Genomic DNA, 25,515 nt, shown 5'->3' with positions numbered 1-25,515 from the left:
GTGCAATAGCTGTGGAAATCAGCATCTTTCCCTTTCTCCTCCTGGAAACTGGACAAAAGCAACAAGAGTATAGGGAAGAAGAAAAACCTGTGACTTTTGTCACTGAAACACAGAAAACACAAAATTTGTAGACACCAAAACATACGTAGGTCCCGCCAAAATCACCTGAGACTACTATATAGAAGAAATGACCACTGGTGGCAGATCTCAGAGAGCACTAACAAAAATACACTTCCACTCTAAACTGCATGTCCTTCTTTACAACAACCAGTGCAAGAACTAAAGCGAAGGCTGTCACAGGCAAAAAGGAGTAAACAGCTTAGATGGTATCAAGAAAGCCCAGCAACAGAAAATCTGAGAAATGCCAGAAAAGTACACTTAAATTTCAACTAAGTAACTTTTTTAACTGGGTGCGTCAAAGATACTATAATAAAATGAAAAGAGCAAAAGTGACCAAAAAATGAAGAAACTCCTTTAGAAAATATAAAAATTATAGTAAAAAAGAATAAAATGGCTATTTCCTTTAACCTATTCAGGTAGCAACTGAAATTCAACTAAAGTAAAAAAGGGAGGGGATTTATCTGCTCACAGAACGAAGAACTCATTGAAAAAAAAAGTAGGGAAATATACGAGCTTCAGAAACAAATGGGACCAGTAACTCCGAAACACCAGGTCTCACATTCTCCTTGATTATGGGGTCCACGCACGTGATCACATACACAACCCTTCCCCCAGTCCTTAAAATATATTCAACTTCACTCAAAATAAGAGATTAAAACTATACCAAAATAGCATTTATCTTCTTTCCATTGGCAAATATTAAAATATTAACAAGATACTGTTGACGAGGCCATGGGGAAACAGGCACTCACACACTGCATGTGGCATGCGCACTGACGCACACCTCTTATAGGGAAGTGATTAATAAAACTACATACATACTTACCTTTAAACCAAACAATCCCACTTCTAGTTGTTTAACCTGAAGATACATGGAAATTTAACTGTAAGATTATTCATTGCAGCATTATTTGCAATTGCACATATTGGCATGCATATGGTCATACATAGGAGAGTGGTTGTATAAACTACAGGACAGACAATGTAAGTACTCTGTAGCTATAAAAAAGAATAAGACCTCTGTGAATTGATACTGAACAATTTCTAGAACACATTGTCAGGTGAAACAAAGTGCCAGAGTCATCTGTAGTATGGTATCTTTTGTATTACACGAAATAAGAAAATATAATGTATCTACTCCTTTGTGCTAAAAGAAATAAAAAGATAACCCAGAAGACATATGAGTGTGGTTACCTATGGGAAGCAAGTAGGAATGGGGTAGAAAGGACAGAAGGAATTGGCAGGGGCGAGAGGGGGGTTGGGGGAGGTGGGAATGTCATTTTTCTGAGTATAACTATAGACCATTCTGACTTTTGGAAATGTGAATGCTTTGCACGTCCAAAGAAGAAAGGGAAGAAACGGAAGGGTTGGAAAGAGAGAAGGGAAAAGGGAAGGAGAGAAAACTGAAAAGAAAAATAAAGGGAAGTAAAGGAGAGGGAAAGAGGGGAAAAGGGAAAAGAAAAAAGGGGAAGAAGAGAAAACAAGTAATTATGGGGGCAGGGTGCCCTAAAACGGAATACAAAAAGACACAAATGAACAAAATGCTATTTCAAATGATAACAGCTACGCTGAAGGAAGGGATGGGTGGGAAGAACTCAAGTTTGAACACAGTAGTTGAACTAAATGCCCTAAATATATGATAAAATTAACTCTAAATATATCTTAAATTCTTAGGCTAGCAATTTTGAAACTACTTTATTCTAGGATTGCTCAAGTAAATATATTGGGGATATTCTGCTTTCACACTGCACACAGAAAAGAACTACACATATGGAGAGAACTGGAAAAACCTATGATGTTAGGTTAGAATTAGAGATAAGTGTCAACTCATGGATTTAAGGCATATGTATATAAATGATTATAGAAATCAAGATGTGTGGGGATATATATACACGCATCAATTTCCTAGCTGTCCGCTGTGAGAATTTATAAGCAATGACAGCCTGGCAGCTATGAGTATAACCAACTGCCCAGATCTTGGTTACTAAATTCTATTCTCCACTAAAGGAATCAGGGTTCCATGGAGAAATCACCAATTTCAGGGCTGAAGTAGGGAAAGTGCAGGATGAGTCAGTCAGGAGATACCTAAGACTTAACTTTTGGACCCCAGAGTAAACTCCATCAAAAAAGGATGTGATTATGTCAAAAGGACAAGGAGCTGGCTTGAAAGGGCTCTCAATGGCCAAATTTGGGGCAATTATGAACATCAAAATGACAGTAAAGGATTATCAATTGAATAAAATAGAAACCATGAAACTGCACTGAATAAAATTCATTATGTAAATATGAAAAAGCTCTTTCTTACAATAGAAAATCAACTAATACAGAAGGATGATGGAAATAGAAAAATTGCCACTTGGCAATCAAAACTGAAGGCCATCAGTGAGTACTAAAACTTTGCAAGTAAATCAGTAGAAAAACAGGAGGTTCTACTACAAGATACTTATTAACTACAAAGGGAAAATTAGTATATTTATAACGGAGAAACTCAGATATATCACCTTAATCTAGTGATCAAAGTTAACATCACCAGTAATGGAACTAACTGACATGTGCTCCCTGGTACGATGTCCTCAGAAAAAATTTCTGTTCTTGCCAAAAGTTCATAACCTGATTCTGATCACATGAAAACATTATTCAAACCCAAACTGAGAGTTGGTGGTATAGTGGTGAGCATAGCTGCCTTCCAAACTCAAACTGAGAAATATTCTACAAAATAACTGGCATGTACTCTTTAAACATGTTAAAAAAAAAAAAAGGATGACCTGATCCAGAGTAAAGGAGGCTAACAGGATGACAACTGAATGCCAAGTATAAACCAGTTTTCATTTGCTATCAAGAAAATCACTAGGACAGATTATACTATTCATGCTAATTTAGATCACTATATCATAGTAAGAGAATGTCCTTCCTTTTAGGAAGTATACACTAAATATTTTAGGAAACACACACTGAAGTATTTAAGGCACAGGAGGATGTCAGCTTATTTTGAATGATTCAGAAAAAAAATTTAGACGGAATACAGTAAATGTGGTAAAATGCTAACATCTGATGAATCAGGGCGAAGGGTCTATGGAATTCTTTGTATTATTCTTACAACTTTTCTGTAAATTTGAACTATATCAAAACAAAAGTTAAAAAAAAATTTACCAGTTCATACATAGATAACTTTAATTACTGATCCAGAATGAAACTTAACTATTTAAGATTCTAACCTAAAGCCAGATGGACTTCAGGAAGTGGAGAAAAGCAATAGTTCCTAGAGGGGAGGTTTCAAGGCAGGTAACACCAGTGGTGTCTACCACAATGAGAAATATTAGCCATTTCTCTGTATGATAAAGCACGAAATTAACAATGAAAACTGTCATCTTTTAGCATCAGATAACTGCTTTGAATTGTGTAAGGCAAAAACTGTTTGAAATTCAAGGGGGAAATGAATGTATAGACACAATCTATTACAACAAAAGCTTCATTAGTTGAGAGATTTTTGTTCTGCTTTGTTACTAGTTAACTAGCCTGGCATATAACATTTAAAAAATGTACTTTCACATTTGTATTATATATATAAACTTACAGATTATAATCAGCATGAGGATAGAACATCTATTTTATTCTCCAGTCTATTAAACACTTAGCAATAGCTAGCACAATAGTGCTCAATAAATATTTACTGAACAGCTAAATATGAGTCTGCTCTTTAAGTTGGTGGGAGATTGCATATCACCTTTAACAAAGTGGAATTCTAGTGGAATAAAAATATTAATGTACATAATCCCTCTACCTTCTTTTTAATTTATAACTTGATACTACACTTGGATAAGATGAATATAGGCTCTTTTGCTACACTAATGTAAGTATTCATATTACAAATAAAATGAGGTTTTCCCTCATGAATTGTGTGACCTTAAATAGGCAACTAGTTTTGCAATGTAATTATTTTACATCCCCCCGCACCCCCCCAAAAAAAAATCAAACATATTCCACAGAACCAGCATTACTACTTCTGGCAATGTCTTAACTATTTAACTAATTAAAAGTTAATGATGCCATATGGCAAAACAACTCATTATCTAGAAATATATTTTATATTTATGTTAAATTGAGAACTGAATTATGCCAAGTAAAATAAGTCAAAGACAAATATCATATGATTTCACTTATATGTGGAATCTAAAAAACAAAATCAGCAAATAAACAAAACTCATACACACAGAGAACAACGAACTGACAGTTGCCAGATGTGAGAGGTTAGGGAGTTAGATGACAAGATGAAGGGATTAAGAAGTACAAATTGGCAGTTACAAAAAAGTCACAGAGATGCAAAAAGTATAGCTTTATAAAGTACAGGAATATAGTCAATACTATTGTAATAACTATACACGGTGTCAGGTGGGTGCAAGACTTATCGGGGGACCATTTGATAAGTTAAATAAATTTCTAACTAATTTGCTGAACACCTGAAACTAATATAATATTGAATATCAATTGTAATTTTAAAACTTTAAAAACAGAGGTGTAAAGTTAATCAAGTGTGAACAAACAATGGAGGCTTTAAAAAGAATTTTTTTTATGGCAAATTGATATAAATTGCTTTATAATTTTAATAGGCTGGGACTGACTAAATGAAGATGGAAACCAGAATAAAAAAGAATTAGCCTAGCATAGAAAAATCTCAGAATGCCTTCCTTATGATACCATTGAGGACACTTTCATGTGCATAAACTAAGCCTAATTTAAAGTGTATTTCTTATCGTACGTTGCAGTAAGAATATTTTGAAAATGCTTTTTATGCTTTAGAACACTCTCAGTAGAACCTAGGCCCTTCTGTGCAGATTTTGTGACATACCATTTAGGTATGTGTCTTTATCAAGGTCCAACTTTCACAAAAAGAATGGCAATCTTATTCTAAATTCTGTTCCTAACACATATAATTGTGCACGTAATTAGTTCTTTAGATATCTGTCAAAAAGTAAAACTCACTGCTATTTGAAACATTAAAAAAAAAAAAACAATCTAAAGGACTGGTTCTCAACAGGCACAGTGCCAATGGCATTATTAGGAATGAGAAATACACATAAAGGATCTACACACCTCTAAGAGTTAGTATCCAAATGACATTTATGTAAATGTTTTAAAAATCTATTTATATTAAAATTTTAAAATCTAACTGTATAACAAACACCAAGTAATTTTTGCAAAAATTTAATATACAATGACTTTTCCAGAAATACCACATGAAAACTGAGAAAAGATATATTTTGTCTAGAACTTTATTAAGTATTGTTCACCATTTTGGAGTAACTTAATAGCTTCAAATTAACAGTTGTTATTCACACTGATATGAGATGTAGGTTCAATTATCAGACTACTTCATAATGTAGTTACACTTAGGCTACAATAATTTTACTAAAAACGACTTCCTTCTAAATTCCCCTCTCAATATTCTATTATCATCTACTATTCTTTAGTCAAGGAATTTAATAATTTTCTTTTAAAAAGTGGGTAAGCAAGTTCAATTACCAATGAATTTCACTTCAGGATATCAAGAGTCTACAATGACACATTTGCTTTTGCATATGGGGTGCTGTGTCTGATAAAGAACCACTGATTTAAGGACTTATATACCCAGGACTTATATACCCATGACCATCCCACTAAATCAGAGGCCCTAAATTTGGGAATACAAGGACACTCAGCCTATGGAATCCATGGAGTGGTTTCATATCAACAGAGTTCCCAAACAGTGCATACATACTAGAACAACTTTATACAACTGACAGATTGCAAAACTAGAACTTGAACTCAGGTTGTCTGACTCCAAAGCTTTTCTGGAGCAGGTGGCTGTTTTTTTTTTTTTTAACCTTACTGTGGAATATCTATCTACTGGATACTGTCTTCCTATAGCATAGCCTGTTAGATACTTAGAGCAAAACCTGTGTCCCACAAATGGCCATTGCCCAAGCATGACATCATCATCTATGAATGACTTGCTTCTCCCTTTTAGTTTGGTCACTAGAACAGGCTTTATGGAATGCATTTCACACACTAACCTTATTTCTAGCTTAATCTTCTCACATTTTCTCCCCTTTCATTTTTTTACTTTTTGTACTAAAGGAACAAATAAATGCACACCACATGCTACTTTAGGTAATACAGGAAATACATGAATAAGACGGTGCAAGTTCTACAGAGTGAAAACAAGTTTTGTTGGATTCAGAAATCACTTTGCAATCATTTTCATAATTTAAAACACCAACTATCACTTTAATAACAAGTACATAAGCTCCAGTATTTTCCAGTTTGAAAGAACTCTGATTATCTTGCTGCTTTCCAAAGAGCAATAAAAGAAGCCTTAACTTGCAGATAATGAAAATGTCAGGACATGGGTAAAAAGTAGGAAGGTCAGTTAGAATGTCTTAGCATAAGAACCCAGACAGTTACCGGGAAAATAAGGAGAAACTGCAGTATCCTCAGAGATGTTATCTAAGTGGGAGGTGACAGGAAGAAATAATGATGCAAATACACTTAGTTGACTGTACTGATAAAGCCATCAGGTAGAAATGAGGTTAAGAGTTTGCCAAAAAGTGAAAAGGAAACGGAAAGAGGATATCTGGTTTTCCTCAACACCATCACTACAAAACATTTAGTTAAGGGTCAGCACTTTTTCTATAAAGGCCAGGTAGTAAGTATCTTAGGTTTTGCAGGCCAGCCAGTCTCTGTCACAACTAGCCAATGCTGCCACTGCAGCTGAAAAACAGCCATAGAACTATGTAAACAAATGGGTGAGGCCATACTTTAATAAATAAAACCTTATTTATAAAACAGAATGCAGGTCAAATATGGCCTATGATCTATGCCCCTGACATAAGTCCAATAGGCAGGGAGAAGGATGGATGTGAAGTACAGGAGGAAGGTCATGGCTGAAAACACAGATTTCAAAGTCACCGTCACAAATAAAGTGACGAGATGGAGAAACTAAGAATAGCAGAGATGAAAGATATACATTTAAAGACAGAATCCTTACAAATAGCAGCACTTTTTTAAAAAGCAATAAGAGGAGGTAAATAGTCATTTCCTGAAAGGAGAAAAAAATATGTGAAATAGGAACTTATGATTCCCTCAAATATCATTCTGGCTCAATTACAAATTCGTTGTACTTGGAGAAGTGCAGGACACTGCAATATTTAAAGACCCAAATGTGTATGCAATACATTTACACTCCGACATAACAAGACAATGCAGAGCAGGGTCAAGTTGGGATAAACCTTATGTTGCACTTATCTTACTGAGTACCCTACACGCAAACAAAATGTCAGAAATCACGCACAGACTAGTCACCCAAAACTCAAAGGTCGAAGACAAAAATGAAGGTAAAAAATAATATCCTTAAAAATAAAAACAAATGCCAAGATGAACTGTTTACAAGATAAAGATGATTGGGAAATGCTATCATTTCAAAAATTGTGAAGGTAAATTCATTACAAGGCTTAAAACCAAAACTAGGTCCAATATCATTGTATTTGATTTCAAGCTTTTTCAGTGTTTATAGACCTAAAACAGAATTACTAGCTAATTGCTTATCTTTGGGAAAAGTACAGTCTAGCAAATAAACTATTTTACTTGTATTTATAACAATGTTGGCTCATTAAAAGAAAACAATTAAACCCCAATCCAAAAAACAACAACAACAACAAAACCCCAAAAAACTGCAAGAACCAAAATTGCAAAACTTACAAAGTAGCACTGTAGGACAACACAATCATAAAACTGATGATTCATGTATGTAAATTAAAATGATCTGGGTGTGAAAGGGGTAGAGAATGTGTGCCACTCAGTACTTTTTCTTTACACACAGCAAAAAGTACAGTGCACAAAGATAAGACTACCACTTACACTGGGAGAATGTAAAGGCAAAAATAACAAGGAAAAAAAGAAGGGAGGAACGCAGTCCTCCAATAAGGTATATATTCAGATAATGGATCATTAGACACTTTAAAAATGTTCCACATGCACTATGACATTTTTAAATGTCCAAGATTATTAAATGAGAAAACAATGCTAGCAATTATTACATGTCCAAATAAAAATGTTACACAACACGCACACATACATATCTGGTGTATGCACAGAAAATTTATTAGACATTTAAGAAATTTGGGTGGTACCTTGAAAAAGAAGAGTAGGACGGAAGACAGGAAATTTTCACCTTCTACTCTTCTGTAGTGAAAATAAAATAAGCATATATTATGTTTGGTCAAATAAAGAAAAAAACAATCAGTATTTTGGGAAGGTGGGTAAAGCAAGGATTGCTATCTGTAAAACTATACCATTGCAAACACAAATCACATTTAAAATGTTTCCTCACACTCAAAAAGTATGTTAAATGAATGGTGAATTCTTAAAAAGTGCAATCACGTAACCAAAAAAGAGCCACAAAACTTTACTCGTAAAATCAGAGTTCAGTATATAAAGTAGAAATTAAGTCTTACAAAAGCTATAATTTTCAGTGTTGAGGGTTTGGCCAAGTCCTCCTATAATATGATCTGTTTAGATACAATGTTAGAGCTGGAAGGGTCTTCAGAGCAAACCACCTCATTTTATATTTACCCCTAGACTACTAATCTGCAGTAATACAAACCCTAAGACTTCAATTTCAATCACAAAAACTATTCGTAGAAACTTATGAAGAGAACTGTTTTTGAATAATGTCTGCTTTAAAAAGTTTAGAGCAGGTGCTAGTCCATTTTGTTTTCTGCCCACACCTAGAGCAGAGTAAAGAGAGGTAATCAATACACATTTTTTTGAGGAAAGGTAGGGACAAAGTGCATGTGAAGTGCAAAACTATAAAGAATTATAAGTTCTAAAGTAAAAGGGGCGAAATGTGAAAATTGGTTAAATTGAATTGGAAAAGGCATAGTGTCATGATTAGAATTTTTTTGCTCCTAGTTGTGGAAGAAACAGGCACAAGAATATTAAAGTCTAAAACACAAGATACTAGGTAGGCTGCCTTAATAAGCATAATACCACAAAATATTATTCCAAGATGTTACAGATTAGGACTGAAATGTTGACACCAAGTTCATTAGCTGTGAGGAAATGAGGAGTAGAGAGATGACAAACGCAGTTGCTTTAGGGATGACTGGGCAAATGAGCTGGCTTTGACGACTAAGGATAACAACCTAAGAGTAGTGTTTCTCAAATTGTACTGTCAAAAACATACTTTCGCGAAATATATATTTTTTAATTACTAGAAAAACCACCATACTTTAACATCATGGCAATATCAAATCGCTGTATAAGTTTCTAGACACTCTCAAATTCCGTATTAGTCCACAGAGACACTAGATAGCAATGACCCAGTTTTATTTTTTGTCAATCTGACCTAAAATCGAGATTTTAGTAAGAAATTTCAGTTTTCTTCCCCTACAAAATAATGAAGACAACCAATAACAATTAAGAGATTAAAAAGTAGCATAGACTTGTCATTAATGTTTTAATTTTGAAACGTAAAACATTGCATTACCACATTGCCTTAGTAAATTCTTTTTTAAATGTAAACTTTAGCATTTAAGAATCTCAACTCCTATCAATCTGAAAATTTTGCCATTTATCTTAGAAGGTACTAGGACACAGACACCTAAAATTGTTTATGAAAGTATACACTTAACCTACATGCCTATAAACTCCTATACCACTGTCTCTAGGTTCTCAAAACTTTCCCCAAATGATTAGTTTAGTATACTGCTAACAGAGTGAACCTAGGGGAACTCTCCATCTATTATAAGTTTCATTACAAAAGTAAGTAAAATGAATGTTTGTGTGCCTATACACTTACTACATAAGTCTGGTGCATTTTCTATAGCCTACCAGATAAACAGTCTACACTACTGAGAGAGTATAATGTGATTTACAGGATTTCTGGAACCAAATTTCTAAGACTCAAATCCACACTTTGCAACTTACAAACTGTTAAGTGTTTAAATCCTTACTGCTTATTTCTTCATCTGTAAAAGGGGAGTAACAGCACCTACATCAAAGGGTTTTTGTGTAGGTTAAAGTGCATGTAAAGTGCTTAGATACTGCCTGGAAGACAATAAGTACTATGTAAGTACTGTAATTATTTAATTCTTATACGGTATGCCTCAAATCCTCCTGTAGAATTGGGATTAACAATTAAATTGGTTAAATGTAACATCACACATCCCTACAATGAATTACTATTCATCTGTCAAAGATTATTTTAATTCTCTATTATGAAAAAAATATTTACAGCATCCTAATGGACAGGGAAAGAAAAAAATCATGTACAGTCTAATCTTATATTTAAAAGTCAATGAAATTATGAGAAGTTGCAAGTCACTGTAATACTTAAGTGGCGTTTGCCAGAAGTGACTCAGATGATTTATCATTCTTTCTCACCAACTGGGAAAATGACTTAAATTAGGGGTTTAAAAATTTAGAATTGTGTACATTACATTATTCTTCCTCCACTCTTGAAAGCTGATGCTTCTTAAAATGGACTGCATCTTAGAATTAAGGAAATAGAGACTTCGTTTCTAATATACTAACTCTAATCCTACCCACTGACAACACACCACCACCACCACCACCACCACCACCACTTTTAAGTTTTTGAAGTGTTCACAACTACACATACTGACTAATAAGTCACCTTAACCAATTACCAAGCTTAAATAGCAGATATTAGCTAAACTGAGATTATAAACACAAAGGAGTATTTCTAGAATATTGAACAAGAGGTGTTTGTGGTATTGAGAGTAGTACTCAGATGATAGTCTGCAGTACCTTTTAAGCTGTTTTAAAGTTCTTAAATGAAATCACTACTACTAATTTCACGTTTTTTTTAAAAAAGAGGATTTGTCAAGCTTTTCCATTTTTAAATGATTTCATTCGTAATCACCATTTAAAGATAAATTTTCCTCTCAACTAATGATTTTCAGTCTACCTAATAATTCTGCTTATTCTTTTGTCTATGATAGCCATATTTCATTTCATGGTATCTGAAATACATAATTATATATTATAGGCAAAAATGGTTTCAAATTTCCTTTCGAATGCCTACAAAGATCAAATTTTTTTCAAGTTTACATGAAACCATACTACACCAATTTATCAATATAAGTAAGTCTTCATACCTATTTATTCCATTCTATTTAGACAGCAACATTAACAAAATTCAATAATGCCCCCACCACCTGTACTCTTTCCCTAAGCTATCATTTTGACATTTAGAGGATTATCCCAATTCAGCAACCAAATTTTACAACTACTATTCCTACCAATCAAATGGTGATGCACCAAGATCACAATTCTCCTAGGTTATTATGCTGTTCACGTGGAACATACTACAAGAGAAGATACAATAGAGACTGCCTTGCAATAAGAAATAAAAATTCCTTCTATAGACATGGAGAAATAAAAGGACAAATCTAGTTGTCTAAAAGACAATTCACTGTACACATTTTATTTACAGTTTTGTACACTGTCTTAATATGAATGGGACCGCTTTTCTACTTGAGCCATTTTATAACCAAAGCAAAATAACCTAAGTAATACAAAGTGTTAAAATACAGCATAAAGATACAAAAACAGACATACTAATTCTAATTAGGAATGTAATTATGATGTTACATTTTTTATAATCCACAATTATGTTTAGGAAATCACACAAACATAGATCACTGATTTGAATGAAATGCATAAATTTGTAGCAAAGCTCTGTAGTTACAAAAAAACAAAAAATTGCCAAAGAATGCACAAAATTAATGTTTATTCCACCTTTGTGTCATATTCCTGGATCCTTCACCAATGTTACATGAGGAAAAAAAACAAAGCAAAACAAATGAAAAACTGAAATCAGAATCACTAATGTTATCAAGTAGGGAAACAAATAAATTAAAATCTAGCAGCCATCAGCAAGAGTACAGCAAAGATAATGCTGTAAAAAGAAACAAAGAAAATTGCTAGAAAACTGTATGCATCATACTCTTTCAAACCAGCAAAATATGCTTCCACATACAATGGAAGATAAACAGAATTATTTTCCTGTAAGGTATAGAAATGCAAGTTCTTTTTTAATATTGTGGATGGGTAAAATGTGTTTGTAATGGTAATTCTACTAAGCTATTACAGAGAGTGGGCGAGGAACATATTTATGGATTCTGGGGATGATGTGTACTGTAATTCTTTGATTGGGAAAGTGGACACACTAGTCGAAATTAAAAAAAAAAAAATGAACACAGAAGTACAAGACAAAGGCGAATGAGACTTCTCTTATATCTTAGCAACATTTAGATGGAAATCAAATTTAAATGCAGTCCACTCTGCTTTTGAAGAGGCTTTGGTTCAGCTCCCAAATCTCGATTGCTTGACGCAGTCTCCTATGAGAATACTCAGAAGGTGTCTTCTTAAACAACAAACCTATTTTTAGTGGTGGAGCCGCTCTTAGTAGCTGTGTCTGCATGGGACTGATAACCAATCACTATCTTTGGAGGAAGTCCTAACCTTTCCTTATATACCCTCCTAGAAGAAGAAAAAGAAGAAAAATCACCATTAATTTTTATTCACACACACACAAAACACTGAATTCAGTATTATTCTTTGTATTTAGAAAATATCTAGTGAGTGAGAAAAGAAATTGCAAACCCTTTGCCTCTTAGCAAAATTTACTCTTCATTTTCACAACAATCTTGGTTAATGGCTTAACCAATATTTGAGTCTTTGTATCAAGTACTGTGATAATTATTAATAATAAGTATTAAAATAAACAAATCAATAATAAGCAAAGCAGGGAGTCCCTGGGCTCAGTGTTTATAGTATTTTTATTATTTACAATTGCAAATACACATGGTGAAGCTATAACACATATATAATTAAAATCAAAAACAAAATCAATTCCATGAAAATGTCTATTTTAATTCTGATCTAAAATACTACAATTATCTTACATATAAACCCTAGTAAATACCGTATGTATGTTATTGCACAATTACACTTATCATACCTACTACTGACAAGATGCAGACATGAAAATTAAAAATTTTGAAGGCAATTTTATGTATTTTCAGGTAATAACTCTACAACCAAACTTTCAAATAAGATGTGCCTCAATGTTGGGAACAAAATGTGTTAAGTGCCAAAGAGGGTAGGTATAGGGGCTGTGATATTTTATAATGAAGAGCTAATCTCATCTGTGAAATTAGAGAAATGTCTCCTTTAAGAGTCATGAAGTCAAAAATATAATGCAAGATAATGAAGCATATCTGAAATCTGAAGAACCAAAATAAGGCTGTGGCTACAGCTAATAAGAAATGTAGATAAGATTTACAAGGTAAAATTAGGGACAGATCACAGGGTGTCATAGGTCAACTCAGGAATCTAGTTCTTTATTCTAAGAAAAAATAGCAAAATGTCAAACATAAGCTCCAAAATTAAATAAAAATGAAAGGATATACATTTTCGGGGAGCTAAATTCTCCAATATAACATAACATAGTTGTATTCCTACTCCATCTTCCAGAAGATTTCACTACATTTCTTTGATTAAGGCATCTAAAACCAATTTTATGATAACTAAAATTATCACCATTATCAGATTTACATTATGATACAATGTATTCCTTTCAATTATATTTAATCATTAAAAATGCCAGAGAGCAAAAGCACTAATCCACATATAACTTGGATAGGTAAAAGACAAAATATGTCCTTGAAAAACTAAAGTCAATGTTTCATAAAAATTTCAAAAACTTTCGACATTGACACAAATACAAAATTTCCTGAAGAAATTCATATTTAATTTCTTTAACTCGTTTTCAAATAAATATGAAATTCTCACAATTAATATATTTTGATGCTGACAAAAAGATTGAGAATATGAATAATCAACTGTGTTCTCCTATAGAAACCTGTAGAATGAATCCTGGAAAATCCCTATACCTTTTAATTCAGAAAGGAGTCACAGGAGAATTCAATTCACAATGTTTGAAAAATCACAAAGGGGCAAACCAAACATTTTATGACCTATATGAACAGTGCTTAATTTTAACACAAAATTTGAAGTTGACTTTTATTAATATAAATGTAAAAAGAAAATTCTACTGATCATTGATGCTAAAAAAAAAAAAAAAGAGGCAATATTTGTAAATAATATTACCAAAAAGAGTTTAAAATTTACACATGTGCATTTGAAATATGGACCAAACCAAGAGAGTGCCACTTCAATTTCAATAAAAACTTGATGTACAGTATACACATGTGCATAATACATAAAATATACACAAAAAATCACTGATTATAAGTATTAATCACTAGTACTACATTTTTAAAGTAGAAAGATTTCTATTCTCATTTGATAAATAAAATGCTACATGTCAAAACAGATAAAATTGATCATGAAAATACAAGAAAAATGATCTACAAATCCAAGTATTTCTAAAGCTCTAAATAAAAAGCACTTCTGCTTTTAGTTATCTTAATATTTTAAAAGAAACACACAAACAGCAAAACTTACCCTATATGTGTAACAGCTTCTCTGTTTTCACATTCAGTAGTCCATATTGCTATCTTATCCCCTTTAGCTCTAACATTAACAACGGCTCCACATACATCGTCACTGTAGTCATCAAAAGATTCTCCAATAAGGCACAGCAGCTTCAAAACAAAACCCAATTCCAAATTATATCCAAAAGACTATAAACAGCTGACTCAGCTACAAATGTCTCATATATTTGCATATATACACAAAACTGAAAAAGTTTTTAAATATCAAGAGTAGGCTTTCTGAATGTATACATTATAATGTATACAGTTCTCTCTCCTGACTTTCAAAAACTTCATTTGCTCCTTTGCTTCTTTTATCAAGAACATTTACAATTGTTATAGCTTTCTCAGTAAATTGGGCAATTGATGTCAGGACACATATAAAAGTGAGTTATTTTATTAATATTCATTTGTTATTTTGCTGCTTAGATTAACTGCCTCTTGTTCTTGCTGTTTTTCATGAACACTTTATGTTTTTTCAATTGTGGTAAATATACATAAAATTTACCAGTTTAACCACTGTTAAATATATAGTTCAGTGGATAAAGTATATTCACACAACACTATGTAACCATTACCACCATCTTTCTCTAGAACTTTTGTCATCTTGCAAAACTGAAATGATTTTTTAATGTGTTTATTGATATTTATTGGTATTTACTGATCTCTCCCAAAAGCAAAACTGTCTCTTCTTAAAAAAAAAAAAAAAAAATCATTCACTCGAATGTTAATTGTTTAACTTATTAAGTGCTAACTATAACCTAGACACTGTGCCAAGTGCTAGAAATGCAAAAGAGATTATAATTTCTGCTCCTAAAATCCTGGGGTTTAGGATTTTTCACTATAGAAAATGCTTATTATCTTATATTTAATGTATGTCCTATGAAGCCAAAAATTTCAGGTTATATCACGAAGAACAAGCCGAATGATGTCAAGCTATAATTTGTTTGCTTCATTGATCTAAGAAGTTTAGTATACAAAACAATACTTTAAGAGGACTATAAAAACTTACATTATATAAAATGTAAGTTTCTGTAATTTTGAAGTTAATGAAATGACTAGAATGATTGCTGTAGAAGGTGAGTCAATTTGTAATGTGGTAGGGGGTTTCACTATACTAGTATGTAAAATACACAGGATTCACATGACAGAACAAAATTAATTGCTGCCTTAGATTTTCTAGAGTGGGCACCTTTATCTCCTCTTTGATTAAGTGACCAACATAAAACATAATGTAAATCAAGTTTTAGTATTCCAAAACTGTTTGAAAATTTTGAAACCTTACTGTCTCTAGCCAAAAGCGATCGAGGTCACTTCGTCTCTGCTGTTTGTTCAATGTAATTAACCATCGTCCTCCTCGTTTGTTTTTCTCATCTTCCCACATAGGCTCAATACCATCCTACAAGGTTAGAAGACAACAATATTAGACAATATTGTTACTTTAACTTAAGAGATCATCACTAGAAATAGCAAGTAACATCCTGTCAATTGTTTACTTCATTCCCAGTAAGACTATTATTGATGTAGTGGGGAAAAAAGCATACAGGACTTAAAGCCAGAGGCATGGGATTGCAGAATTAGAGTCCTGACTTAAGCACTTATTAGCTATCAAATCTGCATTTCATTTAATTTTGAAATTCTTGAACATTCTGAGAAATGTAGCTTTGAGAAGCTACATACACTTCCATACATAGAAAACATGCAAAATGCTTATGCAATTTCAGCAAATGAATGAATGCCCCACTACTCCCTATTGCCTGACAAAATCCATTTACAAACACCTCAAGGGCCCATAAAACCCATGTTAAGATTCCCTGACAAACTCTGGACTTAAGTCTACTTAAATATATATTGAATTGAAATCACTGTTTGTGCCCATAAAGTAAGACTTTCACTTAATTTTAATTATTTATACTATAATAGGGGAAAATATATTTATGCTAAAGCCTAATAAAGGTAATTTAATTTTCTCCAAATAGAGCACTGACCATTTGTGGCAAGATTTCTTAGTGAATATCTGAATAGTTCAGTTTTATAATAAATAATGAAATCACCAATTAAGCATACCTTAAAAAGTGAGTAGTCACAGCCAGGCATTAAATTACTAGACAACTGGATATGGTTGTACAGACTAGGCAAGAGAAAAAGACAATTATAAACACAAAATATGTAATGCAGAGTTTAGGAGCTTACATATATATTTAGAAAATATGATAAAAATAAAAAGATACAAGTTAATGTTTACTTATTTTTCTATGAAGTCAATTTCCGAAATGGACCAAACAGGTCTTAATATCTAATGATTTTTAAGAAAATATTTTTAACAATTTATTTTGACGAAAATATATTTTGATATCTTTGTTAACTCAATGCATTCCTAGGTATACATAAGAAATTGTGAATAGAGGTATGAGGTAGCTTTAAGTAGATGAAAAAATTTATGAGGCTAATGAGCAATTTTAAATACACAAAAAGACAAATCAAGAGAAAGCAAGATGACTTCTGGACCATTAGCATTGTATGGCTAAAATAACCCAACATTATTATTCTTGAAGGTATCCAAGAGTAGAACAAGCAATGGTTCCCAAACTCCAGATTATTACTAGTCAGCAGAGTAATAACTTGGAGAACTTTAAAATTGTTATAAAATTGACAAGAGCAAAAACGTTTTGCTCGTCACCAATGTAAATGCAAATACCATGATCTGAGCTATGACTATAGACCATGGATGATGCTATTTATCTTTAGTCAGATTTTCTTGGTGTTTTTTTCACCAGGTCTAGGAATACTTGGAGCACAGTTTTAAGAGTCTGGCATCCTTTGGATCACATCCCACAAGATAACAATACAAATCCAATTTGGGTGAGACAGCATATGACCAAATAAGGTTTGTTAGCCACTAGCTCATGGTCACTCTTCCCAAACATTATCATTGACAGCTTCCACTAGACAATAAAAGAGTCCTGGATACTAATAGTAACTATAGAATTAACTCCACCATTTTTATAAAATTAATGGATCGTGAAGAAGTGACCTTCTTAAATGACATTCAAGGTAGAAGAGGTCTCCTTTCTTGTTCATGTTGCTCTAAGCTCTATTAGTAATAAAGTTTATGATGAGAATTTGTAATGGCACAATTTAAACAGAATCCTAACAATACAGAATGGATAAATCCGAAAGAACTTAATGGTGGTTTATCACTAAATTTGCCAGAAAAAAAATTAAGTGACTTAGATATGTAGAGAAAGCGGAAGGATTCCTTCATATCTCTAAGTTATAGTATTAAAATCTACCATACATGACATTGTTTACAGATAACTAAAGTGTGGGGCCATGTTCTAATTAGAAACACAATTATGCAAACTGGTGAAAGCCAAACGAACTAAATAAACGCAAATCTGATTCAGTGGAAGAAATGGTTTGAGATACTTGCTCCTCCCTCCTCCACAGACTAGAGATTTTTTCTATTTTAGAGAACTCTTGAATAAATTATAGAAAAAGAAACACATTTTGAGGAAGGATGAAACAGAATAACCCCAGTCAACTACACAACTAGATCTATGAAATACTGAGGGCTTAAATGTAATTCTATTACTTAAGAAAAAAAAGAAAAGCCAATGCTTTCAATAAAAAGTAATCAAAGTGGCTAGCTCACAATTGTAGTTTTCTCTAATTATTCTGTATTTTTTCCCAGTGAATCAAATGCATAATAAATGCCTCTTATGGGGGAAGCATTAGAAATATACAGAAGAATTCTGCCCTGAAGGAAGCATACATGAATTGTCTGAATTTGTTCTTTTGTGTGGGGAGAATTCACTCCAGCAGTTACATTAAAACATAAGAATGGCATCTATTTCATATATATATGAAATCAATTATATATATCAAATACATATATATGTAAATATGATCCAAAAGTATGCTAGATATACATATTATAGACTATTTTAAATAATCACTAGGGAATTTACAGCTCTTCATTATCTTAATGTTTCCAAAGTTCCTCCCTTCACGTATACTCAAGTATACATTCTAAATTAACTTAATTCTTAGAGAATCAATATTGCAAATCTTGAAAAAGACTTTAAGATTTTATATTTTATTTGGAAGTCATGCAAAGGTTCATTCATGACCCCAATCTTAACCTTTTGCTAAATCTGAAACAAAATCTCAAAAACATTTTTCAACTATTCTTGAAGTTGATCACAAAGTATAATGAAATTAATAGATGATCATCACAGAAACTGTCATTCTTTGACAAACCCTAAATATTGAGCACTTCAGCTTTTGAAATCTCAAAATAACTATAAAAAGAAATCCTGGAGGTTACACTGAAAAAATTTTTTGCAAAAATGAAGACCTAACAAAGCTCTGGAATACCCAAATATGAGGCATATGTATCTAGGCAACCAAGAAAGGAGACAAGTTCCAACAAGTTGTCAAAAGTTCTAGGGGCAATAAAGGATTCTCAAGGCAAAGATACCACAGGACAAGAAATAAAGAACATGCAGGGCTAAAAGATGACAAGATTGAAGGTTTCTAAAACTTGATGCAGAATAATCACCAATTCAAACAGTTGTGAGGCGATGGAAGACGAAAAGGTAATTCTATAGATGTTTATTAATTGTTCATCTTTACCTTCATTTTGTAAATGTGACTTAAAGTGAAAATTTATACAATAATAAAACGACATCCTTAAAGGGTTACTTACGCCCAAAAGTCTTCAACAGTATCAAACTTAGAGATCAGCCGAAGGTTTGCTTGCCAAGTTTTGCTTTTATCATTTTTAAAAAACCAGAGTGCCCATCTAAAAACAAAAAGTCAGTGTCAAAAAATGGCAATTTTACATCCTCATTGCATCATTACTCACAAAAGCCAAAAAAGGGAAGCAACACAAGTGTCCATTGACATACGAATAAACAAAATGTGATAAAAACAGACAATGTAATATTAATCAGCCTTAAAAAAGAAATTCTGAGACTTGCTACAACATGGATAAACCTTGAAGACATTTTGTCAATATTCTATGATTCCACTTGTATGAGGTACCGAGAGTAGTCAAATTCAAAGAGACAAAGTAGAATGGTGGTTGCCAGGGGCTAGCAGAAAGGGGAGTAGGGAGCTGTTCAATGGGTAGTGTTAATTTTGCAAGATGAAAAGAGATGCAGAGACTGTTGGCTGCACAACAATGTGGATGTACTTAAAGCCACTGACCTGTACACTCAAAAAATGGTTAAGATGGTAAATTTTATGTGAAGTATATTTCACCAAAATTAAAAATAAGTAAAAATTTTTACACGGTAGTTATTACAATCACAAATAATGAGTAGCTTTCTTTCATTTAAAAGGTATGTATTTTGTGCCTAATACATAACAGATTCTTTGCTATAGAGAAACCCACTGAGGTTCATCCCTCATGGAAACTGACAGATATTTAATAGAGGAATAATTATTGTGTGCTAAGTGATATGATAATCAAGCAGTTACTTAAAAAAAAACAGAGCAGAAGCACCTAACCTGAAAACAACGTAGGGAACAGGAAACCTGAATTTTCAGAGAAACAAAAGGGTATAAACCAAGAGGAAGATATGGGAGTACTAGAAAGGGGAAAATTATTAAATGTGATTCTGTTTACTCAAACACACAAATGGGAAAACAAAATAAAGGGATTTATTAATGCTACCAGAGATATGTTCTGCAATACTGTATACCAGCTTCTATATATCTGTACATACTTCTGTTAGAAGAAAAAAAAGTTTTACTCTAATACCCTGAAAATAAACTCATGTCATATCAAAGTTACACTTAAATGTTATCATCCCAAGATGATTCATCTTTGGTAAAATTATATTCTCTGAATTACTATACCAGGTAACTCAAAGGAAAATTTCATTTTCTCATTGATAAAAATGTTGTCCAAAAATAAGATATCTAAATGAATGTATATAATTAACTCTATAACTAATGCTGAATAACAGACATAAAAATGAGATACACTTTATCATCTATGATAATTTGTATTTGCTAACCCACTATCAAAGAAAGCAAACCAGAAAATCTATTAAACATACAAAAGTTCACATAGTATGTAGATTTCTAAAAATTACTTATTTCTTCAAAAGTAAAAAAAGTAGAACTACCATATGATCCAGTAATTCTACTTCTGGGTATTTATCCAAAGAAAATAAAAACACTAAAAAAAGATGCCTGCATCCCCATTTTCACTGCAGCATTATTTACAACAGCCAAGATATAAAAACATCCTTAATGTCTATTGATGGATGAATGGATAAAGAAAATGTGGTGTGTTTATAAGCACATGCGGGAATATTAGTCAGCTATAAAAAAGAAAAAAATCTTGCCATCTGCAATAACATGCATAGACCTGAGGGCATTTTAATTAAAATAAGTCAGAAAAAGAGAAATATCATACAATCTCACTTACATGTAGAATCTTAAAAAGAGAGGAAGTGAGCTCACAGATACAGAGAACAGACTGGTGATTGCCCGGGGCGAAGTGGGTGGGTGGATAGGGATGGGATGGTAGAAAGTACAAATTTCTAGTTATAAAATAAACAAATCATGGGAATGTAGTATACAGCATGATGACTACAGTTAATAATGATGTACTGCATATTTGAAAGTTGCTAAAAATATATCTCGAAGTTCTCATCACACAAAAAAAATTTTATAACTATGTTTTGTGAGGGATGCTAGACATATTGTGATCATTCCACAATATATACAAAACATCAAATCATATGTTGTATACCTAAAATATACTAATGATGTATGTCAATTATACCTCAATTTCAAAAACAAAACAATAAAAAACTGTCTTTTTCTTTACTGCATTCAGCCAATAAACATATAAAGATTTATCCTAAGAAAATAATTGGATGACTAGGCAAAAGTGTTTGTATAAGAATGTACTTAATTTTGGAAAGTTTGGAACATCTTAAGTGCCTATAAACAGGGATTTTTAAGCAGTTTTCAAAGTATGGTTTGCAAACCCTTAGGGGACCCCAAAACCCTTACACTGTAGCTTTAATGAGGAAAACTGTTTTCATAATGTGAAAACATTATTTTTTCATTGTGTTGACATTTGCACTAAAGGTACAAAAGCAACGGCAAATAAATCAGCTGGTGCCTTAGCAAGAATGATACAGTGGCATCAAATTGTACTAATAGACACTGTATCCTTTATTATCACCAATTCTCACAAAAACAAAATCAGTTTCAGTTATGAATGCCATTGATGAAGCAGTAAAAATTATCGGTTTCATTAAATTTCAATCTGTGTATGTGCCTTTTTCATATCTGTACAAAACTGCATACCAAAATACAATTCTTAGGCAACTGCACTGTGAGGTGAACTAGCCACTTTTTTGATGAAACACTATTTTTACTTGAAAGAATGGCTGATAAACCAGTTATTTCTTCAAAAACGAACAGAGTGAGCCTGCTGGTTAAAATGTGAGCTTTCAGGAGAAAATCAGAATGTTGGAAAGCCTGTGTGTGCCACTGTGAGCTTGACATCTTATTAAAATGTAAAGATATTTTTGATGAGTTTAATATATTAATAAATTATTTATTATTGTTTTAATACTATATAATAAAAAGCATCAATATTTGGAAGATTTGCATAACTCACTGAACTTATTTTTTCCAAATGACCAGTGTGGTGCAAAATTCTGTATCTGTAAAAAGTTTATTCCCCTTGGAAGATATGCCAATGGATTTCAATGTTGTTTAACAATGCAGGAAAAGTTCTTGGATATGGTTTCAGATTCCACATGGCAACTAACCTATAAGAAACCTAGTATCAAAGGAGACTACCTATAATTATTTTAAAAGGCTATCGAAAATTCTTCTCCCTTTTCCAACTACATACCTATGTGAAGTCATATTTTGTATGCTTCTCCTGGAACAACTTATCTCCAAAGTCTGAATACTGAAGCAGCTATGAAAATCTAGCTAATTTCTAAGTCAGGCACTTGAAGAGATTTACAGAAATGAAAAAATCTATTCTTCCTACTCTATTTTATTTTGAGTATTTTTTCCATAAAAATATTTAACATGTAATGGATTTTTAAATGAATATATAATTTTATATATTTTTTTCAGATTTATTTTCTAATATAGTAAATGGAAATAGATAAAAAACTATAAAATCAAAGCTCTGTAGAGTTCTCAAAAATTTTTAAGAGTATGAAGAGGTCATAAGACCAAAAAGTTTGAGTAATGATCATTTAAATAAAATATAATGCATACATGCAAGAAACTATGTGGCCATTACGATAACTGTGTGGATTTTCCTAAGACTGATATGAAACCCAGACGCCATGAAGAAAAGGTGATATTTGACTACGCGAAAATCAAAAACCTCTAAAAAATATAACTCCATAGACAATGTTAAAAAGCAAAACGAATTCTGATCACTTATTTCCAACCTAATCCCCCTCCTTGATGGGTTAGCATTCTTAAAATACAATGCTTGGAAATAGACTTGAAAAGATAACCCAATAAAAAAAGGTCAACGAAAGAACTAAACATAATGTCCACAGCCCTTTGAAAAAAATGCACATTTAAAACAATAATACATAGTTTTCTCAAATGAGACTAGGACCAATTTAATTGGCAATAATAATAAAGATTGATGGTTGACAAGGATTTAAAACCAGGAACTCTCCCAATGGTTAAAAACTCCAAGCTGGTAAAGGAGAATCATTAGGCAGTATCTACAAAGGTTGTAAAGGGTATAGTCTTTAACACAGGAAATCTAAAATTTTACCCTATAAATATGTTCACAGAAGTGCACAAAAACCTGTAAGGATTTTATATTTACAAACGTGTACATGACTTTATATTCATTTACAAGACAGTAGTTTAAAATGAAGTAAATCTGCACTGTCAAACAAAAAAGTCAATAGTATGGCTGGCCAACTGTATTAAAAAAAGTATAGATATATGCACATTGATAAGTTTTACAATATAAACTAAATTTAACACCAACTACTTCAGGGAGCAAAGTAAAATGAAGAAGAGGGTATCTGAGAAAAGGAGAGAATTTATACTTTATACACTTATACCCTATTGACTTAATCACTTATAATTAGGTTAAGATAGCAAAATAAATTCTGCAATATTTGTGAAAAGTAAATAATGAGGAAACTAAATCTGAACCATTAAGCATCTTAGAATACTTTTCCAAATGATACTTCTAATTTTACCTAAGAATTAAAATTTACAGAGAAATTGAAATCCTCAGAGACTTCATTTTAACATTTAATCAGTTTGTTTTCCAATGAGGACACTTTTCAGAACTCTCAAGATTTCATTCAAGCTGTAAGGGGTATCTCTTGATTATTTCTTCCCACAAAAACAGCAACACTAAGAACTGTTCACAGACAGCTAGAAGGCATACAAAGATAGTTTTTAAAGATACTACTATAAAGATGAAAAAATACCTTAAGGATTTTGGTGTTATTGTTAGGCTGAACTGTATCAAATTCCCACTAATCGCTCCATTTAATACTTTTGGCACAACACTTTCCTGAGGAAGATTTTACCCTCTATGGACTATCTGACCTTTGTTATCTCACTCACTAGCCGACAATCCCCATTGTCTAAAGAACTGATATTTTCTTCACTGACAGACATGCTAAAGCCATGGGTTTCCTATGAAAAAATGACATAAAACATGTTTGGACTATTATATCAGTAGCTCTACCATGGTATGAAGGATAAAAAATATTCAGGCCATAATGGGGAAATGTGTTTCTTAATAAATGATGAAATCTTTAAAATAAATAAAGGGTGGAGGTACAGAAAATGAAAGAAACTGAAATACTTATATATATTCAGAAGTCGATTCCAATTTTCTTTCTTCCAGACTCTAACAATGTTTATGTGTTGCCATTTTCTTCGCATTATCAATTCTCAGTGAGTTCATATGCATTTTCATTATATAAACCAAAAAGGCAATTAAGTAAAAACACGAACATACTGGGAACAGGTATGGTAGAGTTGGGAAAACTATAGAATGAACAACCACTCAACTACTACACTATAACTGTGAAAACTTAGCTCATCCTAGCCTCTCCTACCTTGTCTTAAATACAAACCAACCTCCAGATTCCAAATCCCCCAGCCCTCTTATTTTTCCCTTCATAGCCCAACTTCAAGTTGCCTATTCTTGCTCTCTATACCATTTTGTATACTTTCTATCTACCCTTCACACTACTCCAATCTTCTCCCATCACCTACACTAGACATTCTCCTGTGCATTAGCAAAGTTTTAAAAAAATCATCCAGTCCAATGAATATCTGACCTTTCTGTGAGACATAAAATGTGTATATAGTTTATACTTATATACCCTTCATGGGTAGTCTCCCTCAAAAAAAAAAAAAAAAAATCCCTTATATGCTGATATCCCAAGCCTCTGTCTTTAGTCAAGTTCACTTAAGAGAACTCATTGACTACTGTGTTTTCGATTACCACCACCAATTACTGTTGAATTTCAAACCAATCTCTCAAACAGTTCTTTCTGAGCTCAAGATTCACATATAAAAATGCTTGCTAGACATGGGTCATCCAAGGGAAAATGGAATCCTCAACCTGACATACCTAAAACTAGCCTCACCTAACCTTTCTTTCCAAACTGGTCCTATTCACCATTTACCTTGTTGCCTAAGTCAGAAAACTCATATGTCAGAAAGCTTACCTGTTCTGTAAAGGATGTTTAATATAGTGTTCTGGGTTAGCAACCTCCTGATTAGATTCTGTTTTATCTTCTTCTGTAGGTGGGGGATTAGGAGTAGGGGTGGTTTC

At 32.5% G+C, this 25,515-nt stretch overlaps 1 protein-coding gene across 2 annotated transcripts in view; it reads right to left on the bottom strand.

The window, feature by feature from the left end:
• Nucleotides 1–11,571: 11,571 nt before the first annotated feature.
• Nucleotides 11,572–25,515, bottom strand: part of EIF4E (eukaryotic translation initiation factor 4E) — a 34,053-nt gene continuing 20,109 nt past the window's right edge. For both annotated transcript variants that reach the window (XM_016133590.2, XM_036227680.1), the window contains exons 2-7: nucleotides 25,409–25,515; nucleotides 19,393–19,488; nucleotides 16,749–16,812; nucleotides 15,967–16,080; nucleotides 14,653–14,792; nucleotides 11,572–12,663 (exon numbers count right to left, since the gene is read on the bottom strand). In XM_016133590.2, the coding sequence (XP_015989076.1) occupies nucleotides 12,549–12,663; nucleotides 14,653–14,792; nucleotides 15,967–16,080; nucleotides 16,749–16,812; nucleotides 19,393–19,488; nucleotides 25,409–25,515 (636 nt within the window). In that variant the 3' untranslated portion in view covers nucleotides 11,572–12,548. The remainder of the gene's footprint in view (nucleotides 12,664–14,652; nucleotides 14,793–15,966; nucleotides 16,081–16,748; nucleotides 16,813–19,392; nucleotides 19,489–25,408) is intronic.

This window comes from Rousettus aegyptiacus, unplaced genomic scaffold (genome assembly GCF_014176215.1).
Source record: "Rousettus aegyptiacus isolate mRouAeg1 unplaced genomic scaffold, mRouAeg1.p scaffold_m13_p_10, whole genome shotgun sequence".
Classification (NCBI taxonomy): domain Eukaryota; kingdom Metazoa; phylum Chordata; class Mammalia; order Chiroptera; family Pteropodidae; genus Rousettus; species Rousettus aegyptiacus.
Note: the sequence above shows the minus strand (reverse complement) of the source record. Positions and strands in the feature narration are given on the sequence as shown.